This window comes from Penaeus monodon, chromosome 16 (assembly GCF_015228065.2).
Source record: "Penaeus monodon isolate SGIC_2016 chromosome 16, NSTDA_Pmon_1, whole genome shotgun sequence".
Lineage (NCBI taxonomy): Eukaryota > Metazoa > Arthropoda > Malacostraca > Decapoda > Penaeidae > Penaeus > Penaeus monodon.
In genome coordinates, this window is record NC_051401.1 from 44,166,633 (window position 1) to 44,179,132 (window position 12,500).

At 36.3% G+C, this 12,500-nt stretch overlaps 1 protein-coding gene and 2 long non-coding RNA genes across 3 annotated transcripts in view; 1 reads left to right on the top strand and 2 right to left on the bottom strand.

Moving 5' to 3' along the window:
• The first annotated feature begins 194 nt into the window (after window positions 1-194).
• Window positions 195-1,076, top strand: LOC119582838. The gene is made up of 2 exons (XR_005229675.1): window positions 195-682; window positions 886-1,076. It is a non-coding gene; the product is annotated as an uncharacterized LOC119582838 (long non-coding RNA).
• A 938-nt stretch (window positions 1,077-2,014) lies between these two features.
• On the bottom strand, window positions 2,015-6,952 carry LOC119582837. Its single transcript, XR_005229674.1, has 12 exons — window positions 6,767-6,952; window positions 6,042-6,082; window positions 5,761-5,824; window positions 5,472-5,534; window positions 5,048-5,092; window positions 4,614-4,665; window positions 4,343-4,397; window positions 4,098-4,152; window positions 3,793-3,857; window positions 3,523-3,589; window positions 2,408-2,496; window positions 2,015-2,205 (listed from the first exon to the last, which is right to left on the bottom strand). It is a non-coding gene; the product is annotated as an uncharacterized LOC119582837 (long non-coding RNA).
• A 782-nt stretch (window positions 6,953-7,734) lies between these two features.
• Window positions 7,735-12,500, bottom strand: part of LOC119582833 (eukaryotic translation initiation factor 3 subunit C-like) — an 8,201-nt gene continuing 3,435 nt past the window's right edge. Inside the window, exons 6-18 of the mRNA XM_037931303.1 lie at window positions 12,488-12,500; window positions 12,147-12,300; window positions 11,616-11,879; window positions 11,085-11,258; window positions 10,682-10,870; window positions 10,264-10,446; window positions 9,760-9,933; window positions 9,543-9,623; window positions 9,191-9,408; window positions 8,829-9,066; window positions 8,559-8,717; window positions 8,307-8,408; window positions 7,735-8,095 (exon numbers count right to left, since the gene is read on the bottom strand). The exon at window positions 12,488-12,500 is cut by the window's right edge and continues 113 nt beyond it. Coding sequence (XP_037787231.1) covers window positions 8,325-8,408; window positions 8,559-8,717; window positions 8,829-9,066; window positions 9,191-9,408; window positions 9,543-9,623; window positions 9,760-9,933; window positions 10,264-10,446; window positions 10,682-10,870; window positions 11,085-11,258; window positions 11,616-11,879; window positions 12,147-12,300; window positions 12,488-12,500 — 1,931 coding nt within the window. The 3' untranslated portion in view covers window positions 7,735-8,095; window positions 8,307-8,324. The remainder of the gene's footprint in view (window positions 8,096-8,306; window positions 8,409-8,558; window positions 8,718-8,828; window positions 9,067-9,190; window positions 9,409-9,542; window positions 9,624-9,759; window positions 9,934-10,263; window positions 10,447-10,681; window positions 10,871-11,084; window positions 11,259-11,615; window positions 11,880-12,146; window positions 12,301-12,487) is intronic.

Consider the following 12,500-nt stretch of genomic DNA (forward strand, 5'->3'; position numbering starts at 1 on the left):
AAAAGCAGTCCTTCACATACCTCTACTACTTTTATTCACCTCTTGCTGATTAATTCATTACTCTGTTTAAGTAAATTATTAAAATCCTTGAGAATGTGTCATTCTGAAAGGGGCATATCATTATTATAATTTTCAGTCTGGGAAAAGCGTATGGGCATGGAGATAGTGTACTATCACATGAGGATGAGGTCAGATATCAAAGGATTGGGGGGATGTGCTAGTGTGATTGGCACTTTACAGTCAGACACTTTGTAGTATATAAAAAGACAATGATGTACTTAACAAGTTGATAATTTCTTTTCTATTCAGATGAGTTACACATACTTTTATATTTATGGACATGTTACATATATTCTGGCATTTACATATTTTGCATTCAGCCAGTCATTACCAACAAGTTAAGTGCATCACTGCCCTCTTAAATAGTAACTAATAAATTCTACTTAAACCAGTTTTCCCATTTGTTAATTATGTGAAGTACTTTCGTTCTCCTGATAGTTGATGATATCAACATAATTTGCTGATACAACATAAAATGACATAAAATAGGTATGTAGATATTTTATATCTATTGAGATATCCATCTCTGACAGGTGTTTGGAATATGGGTTTTAATTTTGATCGTGGAGGAAGCTGATCAAGCCTGTGGCAAAGACCAGTGATTTTTCATCATGGTGTGAAGGTAAATTTTGCTTGTTTTGTTATTCAGTAACGTTAACAAACTCTTCTTTATTAATAGTGTTATATTCTCATCCACATGATGTTTTAATACTTTCGTTCTCCTGACAGCCATTGATGTCATATCGAACAACTGATTAGCTCCTTATTACACTGAAATCATGTTTTTGATGTAGCTTACTAATGTTAGTTTTTAAATTATTACAGATACTGATGCTGATGTAAATGAGTTGCAGTACTATTTGTCTTGTATGTATCCCTGATCATAGTGAAGGTTGCAGTGTTCCTGATCCCTCAATACCTCCTTGACAAACAAGTGGATCTGCAATTTTGCCATTCCTTTATAGATGTGTTGATATTTTCTACTCTGATGCTGTAAATAAACTGTATTGCCTTACTGAACTGGTTTCTATAAATCCTCTGTATTTCCATGTATTGTATCCCGCCTCCCTCAAAATAAAGAAAGAAAGAAAAAAAATATATACATACACGCGGTGGCTGAATGGTTAGAGTGTCGGACTCAAGACTGTCACGACGGCAGTCTGAGTTCGAGGGTTCGAGTCACCGGCCGGCGCGTTGTTTCCCTTGGGCAAGGAACTTCACCTCGATTACTTGCCTAGCCACTGGGTGGCCAAGCCAGCCCAAGTCAGTGCTGGTCCCAAGCCCAGATAAAATAGAGAGAATGATTGCCTAAAAGGTAACACCGGCACTCTCCGTGAAAAGGAACTGGGGACCCTACCACGTACTCACTCCAAGAGCATCACAACATGAAAACTACAATTAAGTATCATGCTGTGACCACGGCGGCTCAGACATGAACCTACCGTTAAAAGAAGAAGAATATACATATATGTATATACATATATACATATATGTATATGTATATATGTATATTCTTCTTCTTTTAACGGTAGGTTCATGTCTGAGCCGCCGTGGTCACAGCATGATACTTAATTGTAGTTTTCATGTTGTGATGCTCTTGGAGTGAGTACGTGGTAGGGTCCCCAGTTCCTTTTCACGGAGAGTGCCGGTGTTACCTTTTAGGCAATCATTCTCTCTATTTTATCTGGGCTTGGGACCAGCACTGACTTGGGCTGGCTTGGCCACCCAGTGGCTAGGCAAGTAATCGAGGTGAAGTTCCTTGCCCAAGGGAAACAACGCGCCGGCCGGTGACTCGAACCCTCGAACTCAGACTGCCGTCGTGACAGTCTTGAGTCCGACACTCTAACCATTCAGCCACCGCGTGTATGTATATATTTTTTTTCTTTCTTTCTTTATTTTGAGGGAGGCGGGATACAATACATGGAAATACAGAGGATTTATAGAAACCAGTTCAGTAAGGCAATACAGTTTATTTACAGCATCAGAGTAGAAAATATCAACACATCTATAAAGGAATGGCAAAATTGCAGATCCACTTGTTTGTCAAGGAGGTATTGAGGGATCAGGAACACTGCAACCTTCACTATGATCAGGGATACATACACGACAAATAGTACTGCAACTCATTTACATCAGCATCAGTATCTGTAATAATTTAAAACTAACATTAGTAAGCTACAACAAAAACATGATTTCACTGTAATAAGGAGCTAATCAGTTTTTCGATATGACATCAATGGCTGTCAGGAGAACGAAAGTATTAAAACATCATGTGGATGAGAATATAACACTATTAATAAAGAAGAGTTTGTTAACGTTGCTGAATAACAAAACAAGCAAAATTTACCTTCACACCATGATGAAAAATCACTGGTCTTTTCCACAGGCTTGGTCAGCTTCCTCCATGATCAAAATTAAAACCCATATTCCAAACACCTGTCAGAGATGGATATCTCAATAGATATAAAATATCTACATACCTATTTTATGTCATTTTATGTTGTATCAGCAAATTATGTTGATATCATCAACTATCAGGAGAACGAAAGTACTTCACATCATTAACAAACGGGAAAACTGGTTTCAGTAGAATTTATTAGTTACTATTTAAGAGGGCAGTGATGCACTTAACTTGTTGGTAATGACTGGCTGAATGCAAAATATGTAAATGCCAGAATATATGTAACATGTCCATAAATATAAAAGTATGTGTAACTCATCTGAATAGAAAAGAAATTATCAACTTGTTAAGTACATCATTGTCTTTTTATATACTACAAAGTGTCTGACTGTAAAGTGCCAATCACACTAGCACATCCCCCCAATCCTTTGATATCTGACCTCAATCCTCATGTTGATAGTACACTATCTCCATGCCCCATACGCTTTTCCCAGACTGAAAATTATAATAATGATATGCCCCTTTCAGAATGACACACTTCTCCAAGGATATTAATAATTTACTTAAACAGAGTAATGAATTAATCAGCAAGAGGTGAATAAAAGTAGTAGAGGTATGTGAAGGACTGCTTTTTTTCATTTCTTTACCAAAACAATTTTAGGAATGGCTAGGAAGCATTTATTCCACAGAAGTGAAAGATAGTTAAAGTGTATTTGGGTCTCCTTCCACCCTCATAATTTGATTACTGCAGATTTTTATCCTGTCATCATTGATAATACTAATTCGTACATATTACAAAACTCCTAACATTACCGATAAAACAGTGATATGAGCACATAGCAGTTACTGCCTTAGTATATTGATTATATGACAGAATGCTGGCCTTAATATCCAAAAGTTTCGACTACACCCCAAGCACCTAAATAATAGTAGTACAACGGCAGACCACAGCAATTTGGGTTGGTTGAGATAAGTGAAAACTTCTGGAAAATGTGCTAGTGTTAAGAATCCCTTAAGTGTAAGCATGTGTGTGTGTAAAAGTTTTTAAAGTTTGAAAATACCTCTACTTGAATGACCAAAGCAGCTGTTGCAATGGCTACATGGATAACCTTTAAGTCCCTGCAACATCTGTGGAAGAGAATATAAATTATGAAACCAAAACTTACTTTAACTTCATGTGCACTTTGATTCTAGCATATCAGTGGTCACTTTGACATCAAGCACTCTCAGGAGAACGAAAGTAATAAGAAACATCACATAAAACAGTATTATTGCTGCCTGCCAAATCTCATGTCACAATCTGTATCCAGAAATACAAATTAACATTTTACCTTAGTCATTCATCCCAGGAAGAGCAGCCATTTCATCAAATGGATCCCATTCCTACCATTTCAACCTGTTAATCAAAAACATTTTTTTTAAATAGTAAAGCAGAGCAATAAACCAAATATATTTCTAAACATTTCATCAGTTAATAATCAACTTAAAATTATGTTATCAGGAGAACGAAAGTAAAAAGCACCATCCATGAAAGAAACTTGGGAAGGTATAGTTCTAAGACAATTTTTTTCAGTAAATAACAAAGACATGACTGTTTACTGGGAAGCTATGTAAATGTTCATATGAAAATACATACTTCAGCAGTATCACTTGAAGAGTCAGCCTCATGGTGCAGATATTTACTGGAACACCTGTTATAAGGTATTGGAAATGGATTAGACTAAAATCTCATCAAAGTCAGAACCAAATGAGTAACATTTTTTTTTTTTTATCAGTAAATCTATGACATCAAAATACTGTCAGGAGAACGAAAGTAAATATACATCATGTGAAAGAATGAACTGATAAGAAACTACTGAAAGTTACTAGAAAAATCTTTACCTTATTCTTCAATTAATTCTTCAGTATGGCTTGCAAAATGCAGATCCATGTTGCTCTATTTAAAGAAAAGAAAAAAGATGAATGAATGTGGGAGCAGAAAGCATATTATATATATATAATCAAATAATTAAATCAGTTAACAAATAACATCAAAATGCTGTCAGGAGAACGAAAGTATTGAAACATCATTTTAAAAATATTTAAGAGAAACAAATTTTTATGCCCAAAGTGTCAAACAATTTCAGCAATAAGAAAACTGCAATAAACTTACCTCATACTGCTGAATGATAGTAGGGGGAGTCTTGTAACCAATGCCCCATTTCCTGTCAAAATATAAAGTATATATTGAAACCATATAAACACTTAACCCCTCACTGTCAGGTAACAGAAATCCCTGAGCGTAATAAATCTCTGGTGATTTCTGGCAATGTCCAGACACTGGGTGCAGGAGTCCACTACATCAAGCCGAATGTCCCACTCCATGCGCTCTGGCGCGTTGCCATGTGTACAGGCTTACCCCGCAGACCAAGAGAATTGTTATGATGTGGTACATGTGACGCGGCTGTGATAGGTTAAAGCACAAACATATCTTGAAAACAGTTTATATTTGACATCAACATCAGTCAAGAGAACGAAAGTAATGAAAAATCATATTATATCAAGAATATCCAAGATAAAACTTAAAAGCCTCAGACTTCAACATACCAAAAAGAATAGGCCTTGCAGGATCTGGATCTCAATACTTGCATCCTGTCAAAAATATATGGAATTGACATACAGCTAACATTCATGATAAACAATGATTGAAGCCTTACTTATTCAAAATCAGTTAGAGATTGACATCAAATTCTGTCAGGAGAACGAAAGTAATAAGAAACATCATATGAAAACTTTGGGGAAGAGATTACAAAAACTTTTTCCGAACTAACATCAAATATAAACTTTTGTAAAGTATCCTACAAATCACAAGGCAGAGAGTTAATCAAGCTCTACTTTTATTCAAGTATATAGAAGAGAGAGACACACAAAAACAAAACAAAACAGGAGAACGTTAGTAAAGATACATCATATGTAATAATATAATTTGGGAAAGCTTTAAAAAACGGAAATATAAAAAGAAACATCTTACCCGTGGACTCTAGCAACACATGCAGGATGTAGATCTTGCATTGCAGAATTTGGATTTCAACACCTGTCAAATATATGGAAATGACATATAGCATCACTTCAAATAAAACCTTAATTAAAGTATAATGTATCTAAAATCAGTTAAGAGATTGACATCAAATTCTGTCAGGAGAACGAAAGTCATGAAACATCATACGAAAAATTAAGATACTACTTCTTGTACAGAATGATCACAGAGCAATAAATCTCTGCAAAGATTCAGACATGTGAAATAATAGGAAATATCTTACCTTTTTTTTTAATAAACTTTTGCTGGAAGTCCATGGATCTGCAAAATGCGGATCCGTGTCACATCTGCAAAAAAAAAAAAAAAAAAAAAAAAAAAAAGGAATGTAACACAACACTCATTTATACATTACAATTATTTTCATCAGTTAATAAAATGACATCAAATGCCTTCAGGAGAACGAAAGTAATGAACCATCATTAAAAAAATACAGAAGAGCAATTTAAGGTTACAAGTCAAAAGTTTCAAGAGATTTCAGTAATTGGTAAATCTGAACAAGCTTACCTAATATTGCTGATTAACTGCAGAGTCTTGTAACAAAAATCCTGTCAGAAATAGAAAAAAGGTATATTAAAATGATATAAAAGAATTTTTTCTTAGTATTAGTACATTCTAAAGTCAGTTTATGATTGACATCAAAAGTTGTCAGGAGAACGAAAGTAATGATCCATCATATTGAGCAGGATGTAATGGCCATTTAGCCAACTACCTCAGCAGATAATTGCATGTGGTCTGTTTAACCTACTGCACCTAGGCACCAAAATTAAGAGTTGGACAAACTATGGGTTCACTACATTGAAGTGGCTCTTTGCGAGCTCACAGTGCCAGATCAGTGATTTCGGTTTTTGTTAACCGTGCATCCCCATTCCCTGGAGTTTTATTATAGTTGGAAGATTAGCTTTGCAAGTAGATGCAAGGCTCCTGAACCTCATGCTATTTACAGCACTTTGAAAAATATACTCAAAGATATGCAAACCATCAAAACAATCCAGAAGTCTTTACACTTGGGTACAACAAACAACATGAGTAAAAGTGCAATAAACCATGCAGCTTTCTTTTCAGTCAAAATATGATTTTACTGTATTTAGTAAGTATTGTGCATGATCTTTTCCTTTTACATAGATACATAGGGCTACTGTACACTTCTTTAATCAATTTGAAGAATAGTTCATTACAGTTCCATCAAAAACATGCATGGCAAATTTTAAAAGCCTCAGAATTATACTTACAACAAAGATGAAATCTTGCAGTATCTGGACCTCACAGCTTACACCCTGTCAAACATATATGGAAATGATATAGCAACAATTCATGAAAACTTCTAATAGCAGTGCTACTTATTTTAAGTCAGTTAAAAGATGACATCAAGTTTTGTCAGGAGAACGAAAGTAATGAAGCATCATATGTGAACTTTGACTAAAGAATTAACATCAACTTGGTTACATCAGAATTTAATATAAACTATATGAAGGTATCCAAGTACAAATTTTAAGAATAATGTGTTAAGATTTTATTATTGGTAGAGGTTATACTTACCGACTCATCAACAACAGTGCTACCCTAGATCCTCCTCAAATATTTTTTGAATGAAGAAAAGGGGGACTACTCCACCAAAAAACAACCTGTAAATAACAATATGAGAAAACTTATTCCAGAAATCCATAATACAACAGAGACTAAACAAAATAAATCAGTCATTATGCAGTCAAACTTACCTGAATTTGGCCTCTATCTATTCCTGGTTTTCTGCTTCACAGGGTTATTTCATAGCTTGCAGTGCCAGTCAAATGGGATTTACAAACTAAATTATTCTTATGGTAGTGTATAGCATCTTCCTCCTGCAAGGTGTTGCCTGTCAAAAGCTTTCCTGTTCATAAATACTAAGGCAGCTGATGCGACAGTGCAGCACCAGTGACAAGTAACTTTATGCAATGTTGTCATGGGTTTCTTGTCTATGGGTTACCTAACACTGCATTTAAATATTACTTCTGTATGTGATTAATTATCTAGTTATCTTTATGACTTTCTCAAGTAGTTTCAAGCCTTATATTACAAGTATTAAATTCAAATGCACACAAATAACAAACCTGATAAAAAAAAAAAATAAAATAAAATAAAAAAGGCAAAAAGATCCTGTTTGATATGAAGCACATCTGGATGCAAAATTATCATTATATGGATCTAATAAAACAAAAGATAAGATGGTACCAATTTATTAACCGATTCCTCTACAGATCCTCTCAGTGATGATGATTAATAACCAAGAACAATTAAAATATTCCATATATCATATTCTTCATATACATTCAACTCTTCATAAGTGGTTTCTGGGGCCCGTCCATTCCACTACAAAGCATAGCCAAAACGGACTGTATAAAAAATATGCAGTATACTAATGGCAAAACACTAAAGAGGCCTTGCTCTGTAGTAAACAGGCAGGCCCCAGCAGACCTTTCCTTGCAGAGGGGGAGGAGGTCGGGATAATCATTGACAGCATTTCAACAGCCACATGAATGCTGACCAGAACGTCAAACAAAACAAGGCTTACTGGCTGCCATCTGTTCCAGAGAGAAGTCTCATTAAAAGAATGTATACATGGTAATACTTAAAATGGATTTATGAATTGTATTATATTACACATGTATTTCTTCAATAAAAATGGAAAACAATCTGACCTGAAAGTTTTCATATTTCTCATAAACATGAACAAACTTGGTTTAATGACAATGCTCTTCAGACCATAAAATAAATCTCTATTAAACTGCCTACCTTGGGTGTGAATCCTCTTTAATCTCTGTCTCGTCGTTGGTCTCGGCGGTCTCTTCGTTCTCCCCAGCTGCCCTTCTCACGACGGTCACGGTACCCACCGCCCTTTGAACAAAATATTAATCATAGAGGCACTATGTTTTTCAACCAAAGGATTAATTTCCCAGAAAAAAGAGAGGATAGCACAAAGAACAAATCAGAAAAAGATAAATATTCTATTTGTCACCACATGTAAATGCTTTCTTTCAACATTACCTGCATTCCGCGGGCGAAAAAGGGCTTCTGGTCCAAGATACGCTCATTGTTCTCCACCAAGTTATAGAGCTTATCTGCCAGTTGCAGTGAAAGCGACTGCAGAGATGAAGGCTCTGTGCGATGCATCACAAGGCAGGAAGTTGGCTCATCAAGGGATGCCTGAAATGAACACGAAGTCAGTGATCTTGTAGCCTTTCCTGAACATTATCCATCCACTACTGCATAACAAATGACAGATAAATGATGGGCACATGAGTAGTCATTTCTCACCATAATTTCCTCATTGATGATCATCTTGCTAATAATGGCATGCACTGTCCCATGGAGCAGCTCAAACATCTCTGACAGCTTGATAAGGGAGATGGAGTCATAAACATGAGAGTAGGTGAAAAGATATGTGCGCAGGCTCTCCTCTTGGATTTTGCCTCCCAGCATGGTGCGCACACGGTCAGGTTCGTGGAACAAGTCCCACACCTTGGAGTTCATCTTGTCATTCAGCAAGAGATTCCTGAAGAAACCATTTGTTAGCAGCTATTTATAAAAAAGAATACAACATACTGATACACTATATATATCCTATACTTCCTACCAAGCCAGATTTGCAGCTAGAGAACACTATTCAGCTTGCCCACCTGCACTGCTTCCAGTTGCCATTGCGCATGGCCTTGGAGGCGGCCACCACGTGTTCCCTCATACTCTCTGGAGGGCCTACCAGAGACTGACGCTCTGAATTCTTCAGCTGATGGTGGAATGACTTGGAGATCATACGCCTACGAGCATCAAATTCGTGGGCAGCCATGTAGGGGATCTCAATAAGCATGGCTGAGACCAAGTAAACGCATTCCAGCATCTAAGAAAAAATGTGGAAAATTCTAGAAAAATCCAATGAAAAGTATTTATTTGAAGTTTACTTATTAATCAACACTTTTCCCAACAGAAGTTTAATCAATAAAAGTAAAGAAAATATCAGCAATGTAACCTTACCTCCAGATTAATGTGTTGATGGAAAGGAATTTGCCTCTGCTTTTCCTGCTTCTCCTGCTCGGTGGTTCTCTCATGTTGTCGCTATAAGGAAACAAACTTTTAATAGTATCTCTCCACATTTACAACCTCAAACATTTTAAATTGCCAGTATACCCACATCTACACCTCTACTTCAAACATATCACAAATAAGGAAAGTAATCTAAAACACTCCTTACCTGGGGAAGAAGGCCCTGTGCAAGAAGTTCCTTAGCACGACCACCAGATTGGATGTCCAAGAGGGCATTGTGAGCTTCACGGATGTTGCCATGACGGAAGGCACACAGACCAAGCTGAACCATGGTACGATTGTACAGAATTTGGGTTGGCAGATCCGAGTGGTGAATGGTTTCCTGCAAGATATTCGTATATTACAATATACTGTCCTACCACAAAAACTTACAAGAATGTACCAAAAAAGAGCTGCATACTAGAATTACTTCCTTCCAAGAGTAGTTTATTTAATTCTTCTCATAATCATGAAATGAAATAAATTTCAAGTTGCCTTACCCAAAATAATAAAAGAAAAGCCCAATATGAACAGCTATCCCTTACCCTCATCAACCATAATATTAAGTTCCAACGATAAGCACAATCATTACATGAAAGGTTTAGAATCAACACAAGTTAGCAATGAATTATCAAAAAATAAAAGTTTGATGAAACCAAAAATTCCAGCGTACCTGTAGATGAGCCATCAGCATCAGATCACGTGCTTCATACCACTTGTCATGCAGAGACATGTGGTAGATGTGGCAGAGCACGGCACGTGTACGCAGACGATCTGTGTTGTCACGCACATAGATATACTTGCAGAGCCTATCCATCTCTTCCACACTGGTGTCATCAGTCTTGGGGATCTCTCCCTGAAGCAGGACATTGATAATTGTAATTCATATACAAAAAATTCATTTATCACTGATATCACTTTCATTTGATTTACTGAGTGAATACCATGTATGAAGCTATAAACCATACTAATTATATCAATATTACAAAACTAGGAAAAATAATAGTTATTATCAAGTTCAAACCTCCTCAAAAAATTATTATAAACCAGTAAATAAAAGTATATATGTACAGAACTATTGAACTTCTTACCACAGCCTGTTTGGCAGCACGAGGCTCATATTTATAGTAAAGATGCTCAATTTTCCTCAAATAGATGCGGCAAATGTCAGAGGGCATTCCATTCTCTTCCTCGTACTTCAAAAGTTTGTCAATGATAGCACAAACACGGATCTCATCACGGAGACGAACAATGTACTCATTGCTGTGAGCATCACAGGCCTTGAAAAAGAATACACTTGCTGGTTAGTCATAAGAAGTTTTATCTTTTTTGGGGGAAGTTTCAAGTTAAAAGACATAATATCTAAATCCTTATCACATTCCTTCCATCCTAATTTAATACTAACATATGTGAAAAATACGTTCTTGTTTTTCATTTGCAATATAAGCCAAATAACAGATTTATTCTACTTATAATCTAGCTGAAAAACCTTACCTTAAGCAACTTGATAAATTCCTCATCCATTCGTTCAACAATAGTGAGGGCGCAGCCACGCACAAGCAGGGGAGCAGTCTCCAGACTCTCACTCTCCTCTGTGATATGTTCTCCAATGACCAGGTCTGGGTGAGCAATCATCATGTCCAACAACTCATTGATTTTAATGAGGACCTGGAGGGACAACAAGACATGTAACAACTGAGTAGGGTATCACCTTTATAGTGTTGTTATTGTAATAGTCTCTCATTACTTAATCCTGGCTGTACTAGAAGCCAAGTTAATTTATTATTTACATTTTTCTCCCTTACAATTATTGGTTTAGTCATCCTTCTTTAGTCTTTATCAATTCTAAGTTTATCATTTCATTAGCTCATATTCAAGAGGTCAACTTTCTTCTTGTTATGCAGTGCAAAGAAAAAAAAATCCTTCTATATCCTTATCCACTCAAAATATCATGCCCTACACTTATCAATCATTTAGTGACAGGGAATGAGATGCTATATGCAGAGTGCAATCCTCTGAGCATACCTTGTCCCACAGCTCCACTTTCATTGGGTCAGACACTGAGGGGTTGTAGTCATAGATGGACATGATGATGTTAAACTGGATCTTGATGCGGATGGCTGGTCCAAGGTTATTCTCATCGGAGACATTCATCAGTTCGTGCAAAAGTTCAATTTGTTCCTTCCTGTCTGTGCCCTTCTTGCCACGGGCAGCCATGATCTCGTTCAGCTTCTTGTGTACAGACTGCACGTTGATCTCATCATCCTTGCCAAACATCTTGGGTTTTTCCTGGTGATCAAAGATTTAAAATAAAATTAAATGAGGGCAGTATTTTAAACATTCTTAACTTTGTTGCTCTACTAGATAAATGGAGAATCAAATTTTCTTGGTCAACATATTTTGCTTGGCCACAGCATCATAACATGTGATGAGAAATTACTGTAATTAAATATCTTATTTGGTCAAGTTTAATGTCGTAACTACACAGACTGGTAAACCAATTCAGTCTAAACACAAAGTTAAGCCAACATCAGAATCTTGGCCACATGAACCTACCATTGGCATAGAGGATCCCTTCTTGACAGTTTCCCAGCCACCTTCATCATCATCACTATCCTCCTCCTTGATCTTGGTCTCGGCTGCCTTCTTCCTCCTCTTTTTCTTGCTTTCATCTTCTTCTCTGTCTGTTGTCTTTTTCAAGAAATGTTCCCTGTAAAAGAAAGTGAAAAGAAATGTTTTTTAGCCTATAATAGCCTGTACTCTTTCTATTCCTTTATCTATATGTACAAAATGTCTAGCAGTAATGAAATACTTAAAATCACTCAACTGAAACATTCAATTGCCTATTTCATTCCTGCAACAATGACCTTCTCTGCTTGCCAAACTCGCACTCTTACCTCAAAGAGTATA